Source organism: Oncorhynchus clarkii, chromosome 1, assembly GCF_045791955.1.
Source record: "Oncorhynchus clarkii lewisi isolate Uvic-CL-2024 chromosome 1, UVic_Ocla_1.0, whole genome shotgun sequence".
Taxonomy (NCBI): domain Eukaryota; kingdom Metazoa; phylum Chordata; class Actinopteri; order Salmoniformes; family Salmonidae; genus Oncorhynchus; species Oncorhynchus clarkii.
The window spans coordinates 64804089-64827512 of NC_092147.1; the positions used below are offsets into that span (position 1 = coordinate 64804089).

The 23424-nt window shown below is 43.4% G+C and overlaps 1 protein-coding gene across 8 annotated transcripts in view; it reads right to left on the reverse strand.

Annotated features, from left to right (window-relative positions):
* LOC139410838 (ubiquitin protein ligase E3 component n-recognin 2) overlaps window positions 1–21623 on the reverse strand; it is a 46168-nt gene extending 24545 nt beyond the window's left edge. Inside the window, exons 1-25 of one of the 8 annotated variants that reach the window (XM_071156417.1) lie at window positions 21450–21584; window positions 18436–18695; window positions 17895–17973; window positions 15107–15217; window positions 14803–14933; window positions 14540–14678; window positions 11087–11149; window positions 10814–10934; window positions 10421–10528; window positions 10091–10179; window positions 7632–7730; window positions 7442–7540; window positions 4540–4703; window positions 4278–4377; window positions 3878–4006; window positions 3495–3678; window positions 3325–3386; window positions 3114–3224; window positions 2910–2975; window positions 2687–2809; window positions 2503–2566; window positions 2218–2342; window positions 628–680; window positions 295–446; window positions 10–164 (exon numbers count right to left, since the gene is read on the reverse strand). In XM_071156417.1, the coding sequence (XP_071012518.1) occupies window positions 10–164; window positions 295–446; window positions 628–680; window positions 2218–2342; window positions 2503–2566; window positions 2687–2809; window positions 2910–2975; window positions 3114–3224; window positions 3325–3386; window positions 3495–3678; window positions 3878–4006; window positions 4278–4377; window positions 4540–4703; window positions 7442–7540; window positions 7632–7730; window positions 10091–10179; window positions 10421–10528; window positions 10814–10934; window positions 11087–11149; window positions 14540–14678; window positions 14803–14933; window positions 15107–15217; window positions 17895–17973; window positions 18436–18695; window positions 21450–21533 (2871 nt within the window). In that variant the 5' untranslated portion in view covers window positions 21534–21584. Of the gene's footprint in view, window positions 1–9; window positions 165–294; window positions 447–627; window positions 681–2217; window positions 2343–2502; window positions 2567–2686; window positions 2810–2909; window positions 3003–3113; window positions 3225–3324; window positions 3387–3494; window positions 3679–3877; window positions 4007–4277; window positions 4378–4539; window positions 4704–7441; window positions 7541–7631; window positions 7731–10090; window positions 10180–10420; window positions 10529–10813; window positions 10935–11086; window positions 11150–14539; window positions 14679–14802; window positions 14934–15106; window positions 15218–17894; window positions 17974–18435; window positions 18696–21449 lie in introns of all 8 variants that reach the window. The other 7 variants (XM_071156408.1, XR_011634543.1, XR_011634542.1 and 4 more) reach the window with 7 other exon arrangements.
* Between the last annotated feature and the right edge of the window lie 1801 nt (window positions 21624–23424).

The following is a 23424-nucleotide window of genomic DNA, read 5'->3' on the forward strand; positions in this document are numbered from 1 at the left end:
CTCCCTCACCCTCTGCAGCATGGACTCTGACCAGTGCCCTCCGCTGGGCTCCACAGCCCACTGCAGCACGGCTCCCAGCATCCCCAGTAGCACATCACACTGCAGAATGTTCACCAGGCTGGCAAAGAGCGGGGAGAACGGGGGCAGCATCGGAGGAGGCAGGGCTACAACAAACAGATTACTTGATAGACAGCTGAAAGACCACAACCAATCACCACAATAGTTACATAATCAATTCCATTTAAAGACGTGCTTCATGTATATAAAGGAGAGGGTTTCTCTGAGACTCTTTACCCATGTCCTCTCCATTCTGTCGCTTCAGCTTCCTCTGGGCTTCCTCTGCCTTGGACTGGTCAGCTCGGGAGTAGTGGTGGAAGTAGAGGTTGAACTGCTTGGCACACTCTGGCCTGAGCTCATACAGCCCTCTGCCTGTCACGCCAGGCTTCCTGTGGGCAAAAAAGGACACGAGTGACCAACATCTCACACAAACTAGACCCAATGGGCGTATCATACATATCAAATTGTCTGATCTTTATTTAGCCAAGTCTTCAGGAACAAACTCTTTCACATTAACAATCTGGGTGGTCAGTTTAAACTTCATGTAAGAAACTAGAGAAAGCGACTTACTTAAACGAAGCAACACAGTCGATCACTCTCTCCATACCAGTCTCCTTGTTCTCCTAAGGAAGGGAGAACAGTTCAACCTCTCTCCAAACACACCAAGACAGTCGTGAAGAGGGCACAACAAAATCTTTTCCCCCTCAGGAGACTGAAAAGATTTGGCATGGGTCCCCAGATCCTCAAAAAGTTCTACAGCTGCACCATCGAGAGCATCCTGACCGGTTGCATCACCGCCTGGTATGAAAACTGCTCGACATCTGACCGTAAGGCGCTACAGAGGCTAGTACGTACGGCCCAATACATCACTGGGGCCAAGCTTCCTGCCATCCAGGACCTATATAATAATAGGCGGTGTCAGAGGAAAGCCTATAAAATTGTCAAAGACTCCAGTCACCCAAGTTAGACTGTTTTCTCTGCTACCGCACGGCAAGCGGTATCGGAGAGAGAAGTCTAGGACCAAAAGGCTCCTTAACAGCTTCTACCCCCAAGCCATAAGACTGCTGAACAATTAATAAAATGGCCACCGGACTATTTACATCGACCCCCCCCCCCACCATTTGTTTTGTACAATGCTGCTACTCGCTGTTTATTATCTACATATAATCACTTCACCCCTACCTACAAGTACAAATTATAAAACATTTTTTTAAAAACTTTTTTAAACTCTTCTTGAACTGTACTGTTGGTTAAGGGCTTGTAAGTAAGCATTTCACGGTAAAGTCTACACTTATACATCAAGCTGACTCGCGCTACAGTAACAGGATGGGCTGAACTGCATTCCAGCTAACACAAGCCAAAGTTTGTGCAAGGCTACTTAATCACTTGTGGACAGACTACGTAAACATATGACCAAATTACGCACAATTTTAGTTAGGCCAAGATAGACTAGCGTTTGCACCTCTTCTGCACTGCCTAGGTTCACCACTAGGTGTCAGGGTAGTCAATTCCACGCAGTTAAAGAGTCTCATCCAAAGCTCCAGATGGTGTGTAGATCATGGGAAGTGGGAGCAATCAAAGCAGATGCCAAGACAGCTTATGTCACGTTGACTATGACTCGTTACGAGATATTCCAAGTGAAAACTGCAGTCGGGCAGTCAGCCTGAACTTATGTGTGGTGAAAAAGGGAGTGAGGGAGAGCGAGAAAAGGGGAGAGTGTGAGAGAGAAATATAGTAAGAGCGAGAAAGAAGGAAAGGAGAGAAACAGATAGACAAAATAACACTGGGGTTAAAGTAACAAACAAAAAAATCCCATGACTGAAATTTAAGTCGATCTCAGATTGTCTAGAAAACTTTTGGCCGTACAGACTTTAAAAAAAAAAGACAAATCGGTTTGTCAGAATCATTTGCGGCCCAGAAAAAAAGGGCAGTTTCTACATACTTTCTATTGTTTTAGACATTCAAGTGTGGCCTGGAGTGTTTTTTAAACCCAAAATAATAACCCCCCCCAAAAAACAAACCTTTTTACTCAAATCTCATACATCCCAGTGATGGAGAACTTGAACACTTGCTAATAGATAGACTAAGATAGAGAAATAGATAGCAAGAGAGCGGGAGATGTAAAGACGGAAGAGAAAGGGGCAGAAAGCAGAGCCTTACGTTCTCAGGCAGGGCCTTGACCAGCTCGCTGTGGGCCATGGGTCTGATACACAGCTGGTGAATGATCTCCCGCTTGATCTCGTCACAGCCTTCCACCTGGCCGACGCCAGCCTCAAAACGCTCACCTGAGACAAACGCACATACCCATCAGGTACTACCACCGCCGTCGTTAACATAAGGAAACAAGTCAAACAGAGGCTCCGAGCACACAAACAACATGATGAAACACACCACCCCCCCACAGGCAACAAGTCCTAGTGAGCGGAAGGATCGTGGGGCACTCACCCACAACCATCATGATGAGATGCAGCATCTCCTCTATTAGAGTGTTGTTCTGCTGGACCACGTCCTAACAGAGACGTAGGGAGTCAGGTCAGTCAGAGATGGACACACACACACACCAAAACTGAGTGCAAACGGAGTAAAAAAAAGCCAAAAGGAAGTTGTCATTGTGAGTGAGAGAGCAGACCTTGTTGGTGTTCTCCCTGTTGTAGCTCTTCCTGCAGTCGGCGGAGCTGAAGATGTGGTAGAGCTCGAAGCGGCTCAGGACTATCATCAGGAAGTGGTTGGGATCCATCATGGAAGCTCCAGCCTGGAGTAAACACAAACGTAGACACACACAAACTTGTTCAAGCCTGTAACACGTTGTTGACCGTTAAGAGTCATTAGGTTGTTAGCTGAAACAAACCGACCTGCAGCATGATAAGGTCCTTGTCAAACATCTCCACTCTGCACTTGACATTGTGGTAGTAGTAGATCTGCAACCAGAGTACACTATGAGCTCTCTTCATTATAAACACCAAGAGAAGAGCAACACACACACACCGCGTGTTAGAGTTCTGGTATACAGCGCAGGGGGAAGAAAGGCAATACGGTGGCGGACGGGGCGATTTTACCTGATTCACCAATGAGAAGCCATTTCTCCTCCACATCCCAGCGTGCACTTGGGCACAGAGGACCAGGCAGCGAAGGGGGTGTTCAATCAGCATGGGGGGGCTCAGCTCACTCTGTGGACCATACGAGAGACTTGTTAGAAGACACACACATTTACTAAAAGGTAAGCTGAACATGTTCCAACCGTACACAGAGACACTCCTGCATGCTTACCAGTGGAAGCTGCTCAGGGAATCTGTAGGCCACCTCCATCTTACTGAGGAGAACGTGGAGACCTAAACAGAAAACCAGCAGTGACCATGTTAACAATGTGCTGACTCTTCTTCATCAATATCAAAGCATTAGTGGTCTGTCATTCAGCTGTGTGTGTGTGTGTGTCCTACCTGCAAGTAAGCGGGAAACAGGCAGGTGGATGCTGACTTTCTCCTGAGACACGCAGTAACGGATGGTGTCCACAGAATGTCCACACATGCTCAGTGTGATTGGCTGCTCTCCATCGGTGAAGCCACTGTGGCAGTGTGTAAGGGCTGTTAGGCACTTCTTATAGGCTTCAATCAGCACACGTTCCTGTGCGCGCACACACACACACACACACACACACACACAGGGGAAGAAACAATAGGACCACAGGTGAGAGAAGGCAGCTGCGTGTTTGTGTGAGCGAGCGTTTGAGAATGTGAGTTTGTGAGAGAAAGCGAGCGTGTGTACATTCATGTGCATATGAGCGCGCTCACACACACACACACGTATATGTCCAGTCACTCACATCTGTGGCACACCACTCCTGCATCATGGAGATGATATGTGTGAGCTTCATCTGCAGGGTGAAGGCTGCCTCCCACTCAGGCTCCATCTCTATGTGCTGGCCCACCTGCCTCACCACAGGGTCCATGCCCTGAGGTGGGAAAGACAGAAAGCACAGATGCTGTTCAACACTACCCCAAATTAACTAGAGACATGGGATGGATCTAATTACTCTAATTTCCTCCATCTGCTCTGGTGTGAAGGAACTGTGTGGGTGAAAGTACGTTTTCCTGCAGGCTAGCTAGGCAACCAACCATCTTATTTGTTCTGTTCCAAAGTGCTGCGCAGTCTCAATCATGCCCAGTGGGGTTGTAGGAACTCCCCATGTCTCCTACCACCACTATAAGGTGACCTGTCCTTACCTGCATGCACTTGAACAGCTCCAGGAAGGTGTCGAGTCCCTCCAGGAACTTCTCCCTGAGTTGGTCACTCCACTCTGTGGGCCGACTGATGAGGACGTATCTGCGCACACACAGCAACATCGTTTACAACCCATTTAGAACACACTCCACAGTGGTCAGTATGCTGGCTTTGTATAACACTCACACAACTAATCTACACACACTGTTATATTGCCCAAGGTGTGTGTGTGTGTGTGTGTGTGTGCGCACACATGCATCTTACTTGAGGTCTCCAATGAGGCTCTGTACACGGCGGAACTTGAAGGCCTGCTGGGCGGTGTAGCGCTCAAACTGGAAGCGGCCCTGCAGGTCACGATGGCGCAGGTGGTCCACAAAAGTCCTGATGATTGTGGTCATCAGGTTCTCCTCTGTTATCAGCATGCGGGCCTGGGCCGGGGAAAGGAAGAGGTTCAGGGGGCCTCAAGTAGCAGGAGTCATTCTGGAGTCAAATCCTTACTACACACAATCTAAGCAAATCTATGTAAAAACAGCCTGAAAGTAACTGTCCAGTGGAAATTGCACTTTTTAAAAGTTCATGTTCTGTTATTAACTCATACCCAAATAATGTTGGTGACTCATCCTATACTCACTCCTATGTGGCCAAAGGATACATTGTATCTCAAACAGACCATTTAAAAAAATGCTTGCCATTTATTCAGAGGAGGATGCCATCTTCCTGAGGAGGAGCAGCTGGCCAATCAGTAGTCTACTCGGGTGAATATTTTTAATAACCGGTATACACCCAGACCAATCCAACACAGAAATGCTACTTTTAAAAAAAACATACTACATTACCATTTTCTAGAAGTCATATTTGTATTAATTATAGGTGATTGAAATCTGAAAACACTGGACAGTTACTTTAAATTACACTACAGCATACAATTGGAATAGCATACGATTCTTTAAAATTTTCTATGACATGGGTATAGTTATTACGACATGAAATGGGATGCTGACTGGATAATGTCGTTAAGAAAAATCACAAAATCTAACGTCAGTATAGCATGCCACACCCTTTTCAAAGAATCAATGTTGAGAATGGAGCTATTCGGAACAGAACTAAGATGACACTCATGATTTAGATCAGTGGTTCCCAAACTGTGGGGTCGGCGGGGAACTCATTCCGGTTTAGGGCTGTTACGATGATCGTATTACCGCCACAGTCACGAGTCATGACCACAGTCAAATTCCATGTGGCCTTTTAGTCATGGTAAATCGAATAGGCTTCTCCAAGCTTTGATGCTGCTCAACATTTCTCTAGGCTATGCAATTGCATGAGAAAACAGTTGATGGCCTCTTATTAAAAAGAGGAGGATCCCATCAGCTTTCTAAAGACTAGGCCTACTATATTTATTTTTCAACTTTCCTAATATTAAGCACACTACTTCGTTTACAAAAGGAGCATCACCTACCTGGCTGGCATGAAAATGAACCATGGGAACAGAGTACTATTTAAGTGCATCTTTTATTATTTCCCATGCCCCCTGTTCCGAGACAGGTGCATGATCATGGTCCGTTCTAAATCAAAACTAATTTCACACATATATTATTCTGTATATGTAAAGACAACATTAAATTAAGAATAGTTTGTTTGGTGACAATATTAGCCTATCACTTATGAACGATATATTAACACATTAACACTATTAACACTGAATGATGCCCAGCTTGTGTGCAGTAAGGCAAGAAACAGAGCATGCCTTTGTTGACTTTCTCAAATCAGTCCCACACCTCATGTAGCCTAGCCCATAGGCCTATATGTTTTGTAAAGTGGCATACATAGGCGGCACATGCGTTTCACGTTTGGGGAAGATAATTTACACCTTTATAATTAAGCATTACATGCATAATCACATTTCCGGTCACTTTTGAGAACAGCGGTTTGCCGCTAATTGATTGTATTTTGGAACATTCCCGCTTATAACCTACTACCGTGTGCGCATTGATGCTCTCAATGTGAAGAAATAGCCTAATGGTTTATCAACATTTTAAGCTAAACATTCTGATCTGTTGCATCAGCCTCATTGCTTTTAAAAGTTTTTGTGATGCTAGTGGTTGTATTCATTTGGGATCTATCACATCCCACGTTCGGAATATTAATTTCTTGCACTGAAGGACAATAGAATAGGTACTCTTGTACTATGGGGGATAGTATTCGACACAGGCTGGTGCTTTTGCTGTTCATTAAGCCTACTCGTACTCATTGGCTGACGAAAAGTAGGCTAAATGGGGTCAGTTCTTCTAACATCGAAATTTGAAGTTTCATGCAGCTTTTCATAAGAGTAACTATTTCTTTGTTTACTGCTCAACACAGAAGAACCGCATGTGCGCGCTCCCTCAAATCGCTTGGAGAAAATATCCTCATACTATAATATATTGCCACGGAATTCCAAGCAAATCTTGTCTGCTAAATGAACTAGTGTAGCCCACAGCCATATGGCATAGCCAGATCAGGACAATTTATGTTCTTGTGAAATAGAGAACATTTTCTTCATATCATGACAAAATTTCATGACTGCCACAGCCCTAGTCCAGCTTTAAACTTACTCTTGAAAATGTTAATAGTAGAATGCACAAGGTGCAATTTCGAAATTGGGTAGTCATCATCAGTTCCTCTTGTCATGTCAGTCGTTGCATACCTTAGAGAGCTATTTATAACTTGTCAAAAATGTCCAGATCAACTAGCTCATGTCAGCTAATGTTTTTAGCCAATTGATTTTGAATACACATTAGACATGCCAAGAAAAAGTGCTTTTAAAATGGCAAAATGTCTATGCACCCCATGACAAAATGTGTAGAATTGCAGGAAATAAGCGTTAAAAACTTCCAAAATTCTCTCCACCAACAAGAGGTGTGAACAGTTTGTGTCATGAACAGTGCTTGTGCCCACAGAAATAGACGTGTGTGAGCGCGCGCAGAAGGGGAGGGATGTTTCCCAATGCTGGAAGGGCCCCCCTCCCCCGAGTGAAAAAGTTTGGGAACCCCTGACTTAGATGGCCATACTTTCTCTCTATGGACGTGACATCATCCATTCTAAGTCTAAGATCCCTGAGGTTGTCAGCATGCGTCCCATCTCGGATGGTACTATCTTATCTCACCCCGACCCTGCCGCCCGTACTCACCAGGGAGGGCACTGTGAACATTTGCACGGAGAGGTCAGTGACTGAGAACTCCCTGTCGTGGTCATCTTTCACATAGTCGCTCTGCAAGCGCTCATAATTCTAATGGTGTTGGCATGGGGAAGACAAGAGAAGAAGAGAAGGTGTGTGTGTTGAGAGGTGTGTGGTCAGGTGTGGGGTTGGGGTTACTCACCATGGTGGGGACGGTGAAGAGCTGAACTGACAGAGAGGTCACTGACACTACACGCTCGTGATCATCCTCCATAAAATCTGTCTGGAGGCGCCGGTAATTCTAAACGACAAGGGGGACATTCACCTCCTGGTCAAAGGGCGTGGGCCCCTTTCCCTCTCCTCAACCCCCCCCCCCCAAATTAATTTCTAAGTTCCAGGGAGAAGTAACCCCTAGACACAGATCTAGGATCAGCTTACTCCCCAAATCGAAAAACCTTAACCATTTGGGAGGAGGAAAGCAAAACTGACCTCAGATCAGTGTCTACGGGCAACTTCATCCTTCTCCCCGTTTAGCTTCTGAAGCCCTCCTGCCCTTGACCACCCAGGTCTCTGAAAGCATAGACATAGAATCCCGGAAGAGCATCAGACCAATTGTGTCCAATCAAAGTTAGGGTTAAATACTCCTCCACGTAAGATTTTGAGCAGCCTATCTTAGCTCATGCCACCCAGTGAGCGCATATATCTATGCTCTCATGTTCAGCTCAGGAGACCTGTAGAGCCTTGGCTCCGAGTGTGTGTGTGTGTGTGTGAGAGCAGAGCAGCCTTTGGGGTCAGACAGGGACCGGGAGTGTGTGGGCCTGAGTTACACGCCAAGAAGGCTAAGAGGAAAGCCACACAGGAGGACTGGTTAAAGGATGTGATGTAGTTAGTGCCCCCATTGAGGCTTTGTGTCAACACATTCACACAATACAGTCTTCCGTTATATCAAACTTCAATTCAAGACAGTGTCCAATTCTCTGCAATAGCTACACCATACATTTACATTGAGCTAGCACTTACAGTTGAAGTCAGAAGTTTACATAAACTAGTTTTAATGACTCCATCCTAAGTGTTTCAACCACTCCACAAATGTATTGTTAACAAACTATAGTTTTGGCAAGTCGGTTAGGACATCTACTTTGTGCATGGCACAAGTCATTTTTCCAACAATTGTTTACAGGCAGATTATTTCACTTAATCACAATTCCAGTGGGTCAGAAGTTTACATACACTAAGTTGACTGTGCCTTTAAACAGCTTGGAAAATTCCAGAAAATGATGTCATGGCTTTAGAAGCTTCTGATAGGCTAATTGACAGCACAATCAGGTTCATCCTTGGGAGCAATTTCCAAATGCCTGAAGGTACCACGTTCATCTGTACAAACAATAGTACGCAAGTATAAACACCATGGGACCACACAGCCATCATACCGCTCAGGAAGGAGACGCGTTCAGTCTCCTAGAGATACTTTGGTGCGAAAAGTGAGAATCAATCCCAGAACAACAGCAAAGAACCTTGTGAAGATGCTGGAGGAAACAGGTACAAAAGTATTTATATCCACAGTAAAACGAGTCCTATATCGACATAACCTGAAAAGCCACAGTTTGCAACTGCACATGGGGACAAAGATTGTACTTTTTGGAGAAATGTCCTCTGGTCTGATGAAACAAAAATTGAACTGCTTGGCCATAATGACCATCGCTATGTTTGGAGGAAAAAGGGGGAGGCTTGCAAGTCGAAGAACACCATCCCAACCGTGAAGCACAGGGGTGGCAGCATCATGTTGTGGGGGTGCTTTGCTGCAGGAGGGACTGATGCACTTCACAAAATAGATGGAATCATGAGGGGGGAAAAGTATGTGGATATATTGAAGCAACATCTCAAGACATAAGTCAGGAAGTTAAAGCTTGGTTGCAAATGGGTTTTCCAAATGGACAATGACCCCAAGCATACTTCCAAAGTTGTGGCAAAATGGCTTAAGGACAACAAAGTCAAGGTATTGGAGTGGCCATCACAAAGCCCTGACCTCAATCCTATAGAAAATGCGTGTTCAGAACTGAAAAAGCGTGTGTGAGCAAGGAGGCCCACAAACCTGACTCAGTTACACCAACTCTGTCAGGAGGAATGGGCCAAAATTCACCCAACTTATTGTGGGAAGCTTGTGGAAGGCTACCTGAAACATTTGACCCAAGTAAAACATTTAAAGGCAATGCAACCAAATACTAATTGAGTGTATGTAAACTTCAGACCCACTGGGAATGTGACGAAAGAAATAAAAGCTGAAATAGATCACTCTCTACTATTATTCCGACATTTCACATTCTTAAAATAAAGTAGTAATCCTAACTGACCTAAAACAGGGAATTGTTACTAGGATTAAATGTCAGGAACTGTGAAAAACTGGAGTTTAAATGTACTTGGCTAAAGTGTATGTAAACTTCCGACTACAAATGAATGTAGATCAGGATTGAGTCCTCGCCCCTGCTGATGTATGTTGACACATTAGTTCCTCATTAAAAAAGGGGGCCAGCTGGAGACGCAGGTTCACAATAGCGCCTCCAGTGCTTCTAATGCAGAATGCACTGTGACTTTCCACATAGCTGTGTTACATTAGGTGGTCATACTGGTCCTTCAAATCAAGGGACAAAAGAAGAGGCTTACTTTTGCAAACTGGATAGCAAATAGCTTCTTGTATTTGAGGTCCATGAGAAGGCTGCTCATAAAGAGCTGGTGGTAGACATTCCTGGCCCCTGGAATGGAAAACAGGTATTACTTAGAACTGTACTCACAGAAAGGCTGTTTATGTTTTATGTGCATTGCAGGAGACAGGGTGGGGTCAGTCAATGCCATCCCAATTCAATCAAATCTCAAAGTAAATAGACATTTGCCATTTCTTTTCGATTAGGATTTTTCAATTATTGAGTTGAATTGAAATGTAATTGTCCCTAACCCTGGCAGGAGAACTAAAACGACGCATTTCCTCCTCCTTACCTTTCCACATCTTGGAGTCACAGAGCATGAGTGTGTCCACCAGGGAGGAGTTCTCTCCCTCTGGCCCTCTCTCCAGGCCCACCTGACACAGGATCCTCCTCAGAGCGTCTACACACACATCATACACAAGTTCTGTCAATGGGCCTCGGGCAGACACACACAAGGATACAAAAACAAAGCAAACAAGGATGTGTGGAGGGTCTTTAGCAAAAGTAAAGACTGACGTGACCAAAACGTATTTTTCATCCAATAAACCACTTATGAAGCGGAATAATAAAAAATTAAAAAAGATTACAGGTTAAATTCTTTATATTTCAAGAGGATGCGGAGTGTACAATCCAACGGCAGTTAGACATACTTCACATGCAGCTTGGAAAGAGGAAGGAGGCTGACCTGAGTATCCTATGACGTGGCCCAGCCAGTGGAGGGCTTTGAGAGCAAAGCACTGGTGAGCCACCACCGAGGAGTGCATTACCTGGACCCTCAAGGGCTTCGACTGACGACTCGTGTTCCTCTGCAGACGCACACACACAGATTAATACACTCATGAAAAATTACTGTAAAATAACATGGGTTTAATTGGTGGCTGCGGTGGGATGTGAGCAGCCGTCATCTCATGACAATTTCAATGGAGATACATCCAGCTCCCCAGACCAGGCTACTCACCACAATGACTGACTTGGCCTGCTCACAGAACGCGAAGTCGCCAAAGCGCACCGATTTCCTTCCCTGTATAGCAGAAGATACAAAAGAATGATTACACACATATGAAGTATGGCTGGGAATTGCCAAGGACCTCACGATACGATATTATCACGATACTTGGGTGCCGATGCAATATGTACTGCGATTCTCACAATTCTATATATATTGCGATAGGATACCACGATTTTATTGTAATGTTCCAAATATATTGCTCAATATCGTTTACATTTTACTTAACTAGGCAAGCCAGCTAAGAACAAATTCTTATTTACAATGACGGCCTAGACCATCCAAACCCGGATGACGCTAGGCCAATTGTGCTCCGCGTTTGAGGATGTACAGCCAGCCGACTAGTGCTAGCTAACCCTACCTGCTAGGGATGCACGATATATTAAGCATATCGGAATCGGACGATATTAGCTAGAAAATACCAACATCGGCTCTATGTCTAGTTTAACGGCGATGTGCCAAACCGATGTCAAAACTGACGTGCATACGTATAACGTAGGTAGATGACGTACATACCTATATAACGTAGGTAGATGACGTGCGTACCTATATAACGTAGGTAGATGACGTGCATACCTATATAACGTAGGTAGATGACGTGCATACCTATATAACGTAGGTAGATGACGTGCATACCTATATAACGTAGGTAGATGACGTAATGATGCAACGAAAAATACAGCGCTACACGTGCAACAGCATTCCTAACCTCGCCCACAATGTCTGCTGTGTGGATCTCTTTTTCAAGTGTCAAAGGAAGAAAACAAAAAGGCCATAAGCAACGTTTGTGCTGCTATTATTTCCAGAGGGGAGAAGTGAAATCATTCAATACCACAAACCTAATTACTCATTTGAAAGTGCATCCCCCCCCAGATGTTCAGCGACTACTTAGAACAAAAGCAGAAGAAAAAAACTACACTTCCAACAACTAAAACACGTTCAAGTCGAGCAGTCATTTGAAAGAGTAAGAACATTTCAGTGAGACAACTCAAAAGGCGAAATCAATTAACGCCAAGATAATGGCCTTGACAATCAACCGTTCTCTGTCGTGGATGATGTTGGCTTTCGTCGACTGGTCGAGCACCTCGAGCCCCGGTACACACTACCAAGTAGGCAATATTTTTTAGATGTTGCCCTACCGGAGTTACACAGTATTGCTGAAACGCACATCCATGAGCGTCACTGCTATTAGCTTCACGACTGACATTTGGACCAGCGATGTCAGCCCCATGAGGATTCGGAGTCTGACAGCATAGTGGGTCGACGAGGACGTCGTACTGAGGAAAGCCGTATTGCATACTCAAGAATGTGCTGGTTCTCATACCGCTGCTGCCATTTCAAAGGCATTTGAGAACATGTTTGGAACAAAGTACACACTGTGCTACCTGACAATGCACATGACAAAGGCTTTGGAAGAATGCAGAGTCACCAGTTTTCCATGCATAGCACACATGCTGCAACTGGCTGTGAACGAAGGTGTTTTGGACCAACGCAGCATATCTGACAGTGGCAACAGGTAGGAAGATAGTGGGTCATTTTAAAACACGCACAGCTAGCATGTAGCCGGCTGCAAGCAATACAGGAACAGCTTAGAGTAAAAACGAAAAGGCTTTAAGCAAGACATTTCCACCAGATGGAACAGTACTTTTTACATGACGGAGAGCCTGCTGGAACAAAAACGAGAACTTATGAGTTACCTGCAACAATCAGTACAAACCAGTGGACTCTCATTGAAAACATGAACACACTCCGAGCTCCATTCGAACGGATTCGAGAAATAAGCTCATCAACTCTGTCGGCAGCAGACGTGATACCATCTGTCATGGCATTGAAACACCTGCTCAACAACACTGCCGACACAGACCGTGGGGTTAAAACTTGCAAAAGTACTCTAGTAGAGGCTGTGAACAAGAGATTCAGTGGTATTCTCTGAGCCTCTTTACTGTCTCACCACCATGCTCGATGCTAGGTACAAGGACCGCTGCTTCGATGCAGACAAAAAAACAAAAAAAACAGGGTTTATGTGAAATGTTGCATACACCGCTGGACAAGATGGAAACGGACAGTGACAATGCGCACCAAGGAAGAGGACCCGCGACAGAAGAAGCCACGGACAGACAGAGCTGAAACTTCCCTGTTTGACATGTATGATGAAATCCTGCTTGAGAATGAAACGACTGAACAACAAAACAGCACAGCAATTGAAATAAATTGTTTTTGATTGTTTTTCTGGTAATGGGGACATATGGAAATTCCAACAAAATAACTTTTTGGTCAGTGTGTGTGTGTGTGTGTGAGACGCGTTGTATTGTCATTTTCTGTTACTACATCGGCCATCATTTGCCAATGTTGATCTATGCCTAATGTTACTTTGGAATGTAGGAATAATGCAATATGTTGTATTTAATGTACTAACCCCCTTTCTCATTATTTGCAGATACTAGCATACCTGACAGAACCTACTATTACCAGGCATGAAGATGCACTTGGATACTGGAGAAGTAACAAGCATCTTGGTGCTTCCCTGTACTAGTGCGGACAGTGAGCACCTTTTCAGTGCAGCTTCACACATTGTAGACGGAAAAAGAAACCGACTCTCTCGAGCAGGTCCTCTTTGTGAAGAAAAACCTCCCCCAAATGTTAAAATTGTAAACGGGCAGTCATATTGTAGCCCAGTCATCTATAGTCACTGTTGTTTTTTCCATGGCTGGTATAGGTCAAGATTTTCATTTCATTTAAAACTAAGCAGTTTTGTTCTTTTGTTTATTTATTTTTTATTTCCTAAATGACAGATGAGATGTGTTGTAAATTTGCTCTCATTTTACTAGTCAAGTCAGCTGAGCACATTTGAAAAGCTGAAGTTGTGCCATTTATAGCAGTTCAGGACAGCCTAGAGACAGTCATATTTTCAAGCAGTTAAAGCTAAAATGATGAACTGCATTTTAGTTTCAACCAATATTTCTTTCAAAGCAGTTTTAAGTTTCTCCATAGAGTCAAGATTGGAGAGTGAGAAGAGCCACAAACAACTTAACAATCTTCGTAATGGGGGGGCAGCTAAACTATTTGTGTCATGAATATCTGTTGTGCTAATAAAATACATTCATGGTTGTCATTTCTCTCAATTACAACTTATTAAACAATCTGTTCCTAACTGAACATATGACACCTTGTTTCAACTATTTAACTGTACTAGAATGCTTAAAAGGCCGGCTAAAATTTAAAATATTGGTTATCGGTATAGGACAAAAATGTAATGTCGGTGCATCCCTACTACTTACAGTAGTAAAAATAATGTTTAACTAATTAATACCTGGAGTCAAATATAGATATAATATTGCAATATGTAACTATAAATGTCCCCCCCCCCATCACTAATATGAAGCCATTAGTCATTAACACACTCACATCTCTGTCTACTGTGGTGGCAAAGCTGACTGCTTCTTTCTGGGTGCAGTTGACAGCCTTCTGGAGGGTGTAGATGACTTGCTCGTAGGTGTGGACCTCGTCATTGAAGAGCATGCAGTAATAGGTGTCACCTCGGTCTCTGACAAATCAAAAAGACGTGAATATCAACTGGCTAGAGATGAAAACCATTTTGTTGTCATGACGACCAGCAAGAACATGACATGTAATCACAAATGACTTCCTGTGTACGGGTGTGTACGTACGGAGGCTCTAGGCCCGGGGGCAGCTCATCCTCCTTGTCCCAGGTGAGCATGTCCACGGCGTATTTCAGCACAATAGCGAAGACATTATAGCAGCGGGCAATCATGTCTGTTGACAGGTGGGCCAGGGGATCCTGCAGATACACAATCAAACAATGTGTCAACCTCAAAGAATGATTCAAGTGGCAATTAGCAATCTGTAACAACTTGTAACATAATGTGTAGTAACAGCAGCGAATGAACGGTGTACTTTTATTAGATGTGAATGAGACATGATATACAGTCGCAGTGGCTGAGAGCTGCTCACCTCCTGACAAGAGTCACTGATGTTGGGCTCATGTTTCTGACAGTAAGGGCCCTTCTTCCAGGCCTCTGTGTCTCCACAATCACAGAAACCCCCTCCCCCAGAGGTCGTCATCTGAAGGGGAGACGATATGTGAGGCAAGACAACACAAGTACATGTACACAGTCATACGCAGCAGACAGAGAAGCTTCTGGATGGTTTACATTTGGAAGACGACAACAATGACCACCTTCTACATCACCTGCATTGCCTTTAAATTGTTTAACTTGGGTCAAACATTTCAGGTAGCCTTCCACAAGCTTCCCACAATAAGTTGGGTGAATTTTGGCCCATTCCTCCTGACAGAGCGGGTTTGTGGGCCTCCTGGCTCGCACACACTTTTTCAATTCTGCCCACAAATGTTCTATAGGATTGAGGTCAGGGCTTTGTGATGGCCACTCCAATACCTTGACATTGTTGTCCTTAAGCCATTTTGCCACAACTTTGGAAGTATGCTTGGGGTCATTGTCCATTGGGAAGACCCATTTCTCCAAAAAGTACAATCTTTGTCCCCACGTGCTGTTGCAAACCGTAGTCTGGCTTTTTTCTTGCCGTTTTGGAGCAGCTTCCTTGCTGAGCGGCCTTTCAGGTTATCTCGATATAGGACTTGTTTTACTGTGTATATAGATACTTTTGTACCTGTTCCCTCCAGCATCTTCACAAGGTCCTTTGCTGCTGCTCTGGGATTGATTTGCACTTTTCGCACCAAAGTACGTTCATCTCTAGGAGACAGAATGTGTCTCCTTCCTGAGCGGGATGACGGCTGCGTGGTCCCATGGTGTTGTATTGTTTGTCCAGATGAACGTGGTACCTTCAGGCGTTTGGAAATTTCTCCCAAGGATGAACCAGACTTGTGGAGGTCTGCAATTTTCTTTGAGGTCTTGGCTGATTTCTTTTGATTTTCCCATGATGTCAAGCAAAGAGGCACTGAGTCTGAAGGTAGGCCTTGAAATACATCTACATCTCCAATTGACTCAAATGATGTCAATTAACCTTTCAGAAGCTTCTACAGCCATGACATTTTTCTGGAATTGTCCAAGCTGTTTAAAGGGACAGTCAACTTAGTGTCTGTAAACTTCTGACCCACTGGAATTGTGATACAGTGAATTGTAAGTGAAATAATCTGTCTGTAACCAATTGTTTGAAAAATAACTTGTGTTATGCACAAAGCAGATGTCCTAACCGACTTGCAAAAACTATAGTTTGTTAACAAGAAATGTGTGGAGTGGATGAAAAACGAGTTTTAATGACCCCAACAAAGTGCATGTAAACTTCTGAATTCAACTGTACATACATCTTCCTGCCCTGAAGTAGTGTTTTAGAATGTTCTAGAACACAAACAAAGAGGATTAAGACAAAACCAGAATGCATAAGTAAGCACTCAAGGTCATATTTTCTGTTGATCAATTCACCCTACCCCCCAATCTTAACCTTAACTGTTAGTAGGCCTAAAAACTACAGTATATACCTGACCCTGTATCAGTGGTTAGGGGCAACTTGTACCTACTCTTGGGTGAACAGAGCTTGAGACCTGAGGAGGATAGGTGCACCCATCTTGAGACTCACATGGCAGGAGAGTGGCAAGCCAGGCTAGGCCCAAATGGGATTAGCCTGCCTGATCCTCAGCCTGGATTCAGAGCAGCAACTGGATGACCCATCTCATGGCAATCACCCACTCACTTACCTACCCATTCAGCACTTCTACTGAAACCTAGGCAGTAGTGCTGAGCGATTTGTGCTTTTTGAGGTCGGTTCCGTTTTGGGTGATTTTTTTTTTTAAATAATCATGTTTAGGTTACTACTATTTTTATTATGAAATAATTATATTACAATGTTAGAGCTTTTAATGGATATTCCAAAGTCAAAAATAGTGAACATTCAATTGCCAAAACATTTAAAATATTCCATAGTCTGTGTCAGGTCCACATTGGGTAGACATCAATGGAAGAAATTAGGAAATGACTATGCAATATAATATTTCAGTTGTGTATATTACATAATGTACTGACTTTAGTCATCCTATTTCGCTGGCCTGCCTAAGTTTGCTGCAGAGCTGTCTGCCAAAATACATTTGACTAGCTCTTCAAAGTAAATAAGGCATTCTTTCACAAACCGTCTCTGTCCCTCTCGTCGTTGTGTACATTTCTCTCTCATGCGGTCTGTGTGCATATAACCTAACGTAGCAGGCGTAAAAGTGTATCCTTCCAAAGAGTTGTATATAATGATGAGATACTCATGCCTCTGCCCTAACAATGGAAGTCGTTGTCCCAAAAGCAGGTGACAAGCTTAGGTCCAAAATAAGCCCATAGAAATGTATTGGACTTTATTTTGGACAGATTTTGGCTAGAGTGAAACCTCTCGCTTTGCCTCTTCCTCTCTGATCCGTCTCTGTCCGAGCTATAAAAAACAGGCGCAATGGATTATGGGCATTGTTGTTAATTACCATGGCTATGCGGTGAACTAGGTTGAATATTTGCTTAATGAAAACTACAACTCCCTTCCGCCCAGAGTCCCACATAGTTCTCGACTTCTCTCGTGAATGATTTCTCTGTAGAGAAACGGCACGTTGGGCTCACCAATATTTATTTCTTAAATAAATGGAAATCAAGTTATTGAACCAACGTGGGTCAATTAGTTGTTTCATAAACAAAATGACAGTTAATGGCTCAGCACTACTAGCCATTGTTTGGGCTGTTGGCCTGCTTATACTGAACCCTTGAGTGTATGATAGAGGTTGTGTGGTCCTTCTTACCCTGTAGCGATGTTCTTTATGCACACTGCCCAGGAAACACTGCATACAAAGCACACAAGTGGGGTCTGCAGCACATTCCCTGCAGGAGAGAGAGCTAGATTGTGAGAGAAGCAGGAGGGACAGCAACAGTACCTAACATTGTCTTCCAGGGTTCCACCAGGTCATGTCTTGATCCCATGCTACCCTCTTACTCAATGCCAATACAAAGGAGGAGTTGTTCAGGAAAAATAGAAACAATACTCATGGAATGGATGTTCAATTAGGCACATACAGTACAATAAGCATGGGAGTGCATTGCAATGGCTTTCCATTGAAAACACACTTGGGTGTGTATGGAATTAGCTAGTATGGTCAAGCTGATCCTGTAAACGGAAGTGACCTCGACCTTATCGAGACAGCACCGCTTACCAGGAAGCTTACGGTTTGACCTGAGACTTAACACAGGACCAATCTGACCCAATTCACAGGAAAGGACAGCTAGCATACGTATGTGTGTCTGTCTTTCTGTCTGCCTGTCTAACGAGACCTCAACTACACCCACCTGCATGAGTAGGTGGGCTCTCCCACTCTGAAGACGTGTCCACAGAGCTGTGATGGCTGGTTGTTCTGCTCCAGCTTGGCAAGGCCCGTGGAAGGGTCCTCCCCACACAGGTACCACTCTAGAGGGGCTTGCAGCAGCAGCTGGGCCAGCAGGTCCTCACTCTGGGGGTTCAGGTTGGGCCCCAGGCAGTAGATCTTGGGTACATAGCGGGCCAGGTGCTGGTATACCTCCTTGTACAGGTCGGTCACTTGGAGCCATTTCTGTGTAGAGGGGGGTTAACAGTGAGACATGAACACTACAACAAACCTGTTGTTAGCTTTTCAGACCTCAGGACATTGAACACAGTCCAGGTCCAACTTGTATGAATTTGACTTAGTTATATGGGGTGGTCTTTATTGTATGATGAGCAGAGCTGAATCTTGAACGATGAACATACATATGTGTTAGCCTATAGGCAGGGCTCCAGACTGCAACCACTTAGTCGCATTTTGCGGCCCTTTGACTTTTTAAATCACACTGGTTGCATCGGCGTGAGCTGCACATTCTGCATGGTCACTCACTCCAAAAGGCCTATTTTTTTTATTAGGAGGTTAAAACCATGGTCAGTAAGTGCAATTGCCTCATGTTTCCTGTAATGAAAGTATCTGGCATGCCCCTTTGCCTGTTTTGCTGGGGCTTGCTGCTTTGATAAGCGAGCCACTCACTCCCGTTCTATATTAGAGCCCAACCTTTATGTTTTTTGGGGTCTGATACCAATTCCAATTTTTGGGGGGGCAAAACTTGCCGATGCATCTGCCGATATACTTTTTTCCATCCCGAATTCTCAAATTTCCACCCAAAACAACAACTGCCCAAGTAAAATCTTTCAAATGTCGATTTCTTATGTTGTTAAATTAAATGACATCATGAGAATGACCACAAGTGTTCATATTAGTATGAGATTCAATTTTTTCATCCTATTTATTGAATATCGGTTATCAGTGGAAAAAAATCATCTGATACTAATATAGCGGTAAAAGGCCAATATAGTCCGATAGCGTCGGTCGGGCTCTATAAAATATAACAGCCTAATTGTCAACCCACAATTTCTGACAATCACTGAATCACTTGCATGAAATCGTAGCTATTTTTACCTATACACGGGAGGAACGAGAAAGACCAGACTACTGGAATTCTTTGCATGTAGGTCGTTATCAATATATCAAAAAAATATATATAATCACCTGCCCAATGGGGCAACCTCGGAGCAGGCTCAACTTCCATGACTGCTTAGTTCACTTGCCCCAGGCAATAGGGGAACCCTTAAAGTCAATCTTAGCAAATAATAATTCAGCAAATGACAGTGATAAACTAGCACAGTCACATCTAGTACATGGCATGTTGCGTCATATGTGGAGAGTGAGCTCTTAGCCTGGTATATAGCCTGCAGGGGGGCAGATGTCACATGTAGACAACATGTAGTCTTAGGCTGAGTGTAATGGGGAAATGAAAGACCACTGAAGTTGATATTTCGTTTAGTGTGATCAACACAATGTTTAGCATATTTAGAATTAGACGTGATGCTTTTGTTATGGATTGTTCTCACATCTGTTGGTAGTGATTGACACCAGAGCTACTGAAGGCCCAAGTACAAGGACACTACTGGCAATTTGATACATTTGTAATACATTCTGGCTAGCTAGGGAAGTATTCGCAATCAACAAGTGCTGTATCACACTGGATGGGCCATGGGTAATGGAAAACATCTGTTTTACTGTTAATAACAATATGTGACTAGTAGGTAGAATTAATAACTAGCTAGTTAGCTAGGTTTGTGCAAATAGCTAAATTCAAGCTTTTCTGTAATCTGGCATCACTACCCCTCGATCAGATGGACAGCATAATTGCGTTTTGGTACAACAAAAGTACATTCATTTCCAAAGTAATGCTGTGATTGCAGAGGCAGTTGCAGTGCGTTCTTTGTTTTGTGGGGTACATTCATTCATTCAATGTATGCATTAAATTGACTTGACAGAAATAGTAGCAAAAGTTGAATGTTGAACTTTTGTTGCACATATCCAGGAACAATTTTGGATTACATCATGAAAAAAAGTTTGCCTGCAGAATGTATTATGCAGAATTGAAGCAATGACGCTGTTGGTCTGATCAGGGGGCTACGATGCTAGCTGGTTAACGCTTCCATCACACCGACAGAGATTATGCTTTGGGAAACCAGAAGTACATTCATTTCCAATGGAACGACGCCGTTTGCCTTGCAACATTGGCAGTTTTAGTGCGTTGTGTGTGGTGAATAGGTTGGATTTATCGAACGTATGCGAAGACGGTTAGACAGAAATGGTAACATAAGATAAATGTTGAACTTTTGTTGCACACATATCGAGTGGTTGCTGTGTACTATTTTGCGCTAACACTGTCGGTGTGACACAGGCATAACGGCCGAGCTCTCCCCCAACTACACCCCACTCTCCCCAACTGGTTGTGTTAACATTAACGTTAACAGGGCGGGTTTCACGGAGCGAATACGGTTAATTATCAACAACAGATATTGCGGGTTTGTTGGTACGCAAGTTGTACAGAATAGCTAACTACTGCTGCTAGTTATGGAACAACAACTGCTTGACGTTCAGACAGTGCGGCTAACAAATCATGTTGGCCGGCAATACCAAAAATACTGTCTGCCAAGTGACCCTAGCCTATAACGTTAGTTAGTATTGTTTAAAATAACCCTGGACACATTCCTACCAATATAACATAGCTGGTGTAGTATCGATTCCAATCAATATATTACAGTTATGCAATGCCGTAGGTTAGCTAATGCCATTTTCTAGAACGCTAGTTAGCATTAGCTATGCTCCCGTACTATAGCCTAGGCCATCATCATCATCGCATTGAAGAAAAACAGGTCGAGATGGAAAAATATAGAAATGAATATAGTCGATGGAATTGGTGCGCTCTGCACCCTTTGATAAGACACATCACATCAAATATATACACACATGGAAACTGTCACATACCGAAGCTGTGTCCTTGGCAGAGAAATTCAGGAATTCGGTACACAGAGCAGACGGTACTTCACGATCAGATTCTGCCGCCGCCATCTTCGCTAGCTAGTCCGTCCAGTGTGGAAGGAAACGGATATCAGCCGCTCGTAGTGCGGACGAGAGAGTAGGGAAACTTTAAAGCTGACTAATGGAAAATGAGAGGCTGTAGGATCAACGATGACACAACGTGGTCAGGGAACAGCCCAGCCGAGGGGACTTTTTTCTAAGGTGCACTGGGGACAGGAGACAAACTGTAGTAGCCTACATACTAGTAGTTGTAATATCAGAATCAAAATATTCATCATTAATATTCTGATGGTGATTGTAGTGACATACTCCATAAAGTCATGACAAAATATGTGCAAAACCTTTATTTACACTGTACAATAATGTTGAGCATGTATCTAATGCCAGACAGACCTGCCAGACATTAGCGGAACATTGTTAATTCTCGTTTAAAAGGCAGCATCATAATCTGACCAGATCAGTAAATTACAACTAAATGGTTGGTTCTTGATTCCCCCAAACATTTAGGCCTACAAAGCCCTGGGATAACTGAGTCAACTAAATAGGCTAGACTGATAAAGAGGTCACTGGAAATAAACAATACAAATGGTGTGAAAAGTTTGGACACACCTACTCATTCCAGGGTTTTTCTTTATTTTTACTATTTCCTACATTGTAGAATAGTAGTGAAGACATCAAAACTATGAAATAACACATATGGAATCATGTAGTAACCAAAAAAAGTTAAATATATTTTCAATTTGAGATTCTTCAAAGTAGCCACCCATTGCCTTGATGACAGCATTGCAAACTCTTGGCATTCTCTCAACCAGCTTCATGAGGTAGTCACCTGGAATGCATTTCAAATAACAGGTGTGCCTTGGTAAAATATAATTTGTAGAATTTCTTTCCTTAATGCGTTTGTTGTGACAAGGTGGGGGTGGTATACAGAAGATAGTCCTATTTGGTAAAATACCAAGTCCATATTAGGGCAAGAACAGCTCAAATAAGCAAAGAGCAACGACAGTCCATTATTACTTTAAGACATGAAGGTCAGTCAATCCAGAAAATTTTAAAGACTTTGAAAGTTTCTTCAGGTGCAGTTGCAAAAAACATCAAGCGCTATGATGAAACTAGCTCCCATGAGGACCGCCACAGGAAAGGAAGACCCAGAGTTACCTCTGCTGCAGAAGATAAGTTCATTAGAGTTACGAGCCTCAGAAATTGCAGCCCAAATAAATGCTTCACGGAGTTCACAGACCATCACATGATCGGTCTTTCTCACAGGCTACAAGTGAAGACAAACACATCGGGGACTCAACTGGGTGGGTCCCTATCCAATTCTGAGGTGCATATTGAAGATATTGGAAGAACTGTCCAAATTTACTTTTTGTCAGCCAACAAGATGAGTAGGCTTAACGAACAGCAAAAACACTAGCCTATGTCAATCTACTATCCCCCATAGTACAAAAGTTGACCTATTCTATTCTGTGCAAGAAAAAACATAGTCTGGAACAGTTGTGGGATGCGATAGATCACAAATTAATACAACCACTAGCATCAAAAAAACTTTTTTACGCAATGTGGCTGACGACACAGATCAGAAAGTTTAGCTTTGAATGTTGACAAACTATTAGTCTATTTCTTCACATTATAAGTACAGCAATGCGCACATGGCAGTAGGCTGGCTATAAGCGTGAATGTTCCATTAGCGGGAAAACACCATTATCAAAAGTGACCGCAAATGTGATTATTTTATATGATAAAGGTGCATTTATGAAACACACTCGCTGCTAATGTATACCAGTTAGGCTCTACCCCCCTTGTAAAGTGGATTAATGATCTTAATTTTAAGAATTTATTTGGCCACTTTAGTTGTGAAACAAACCTTATCAAAACAAAACTATGGGATAGGCTCCATGAGGTGTGACAATGTGTGACT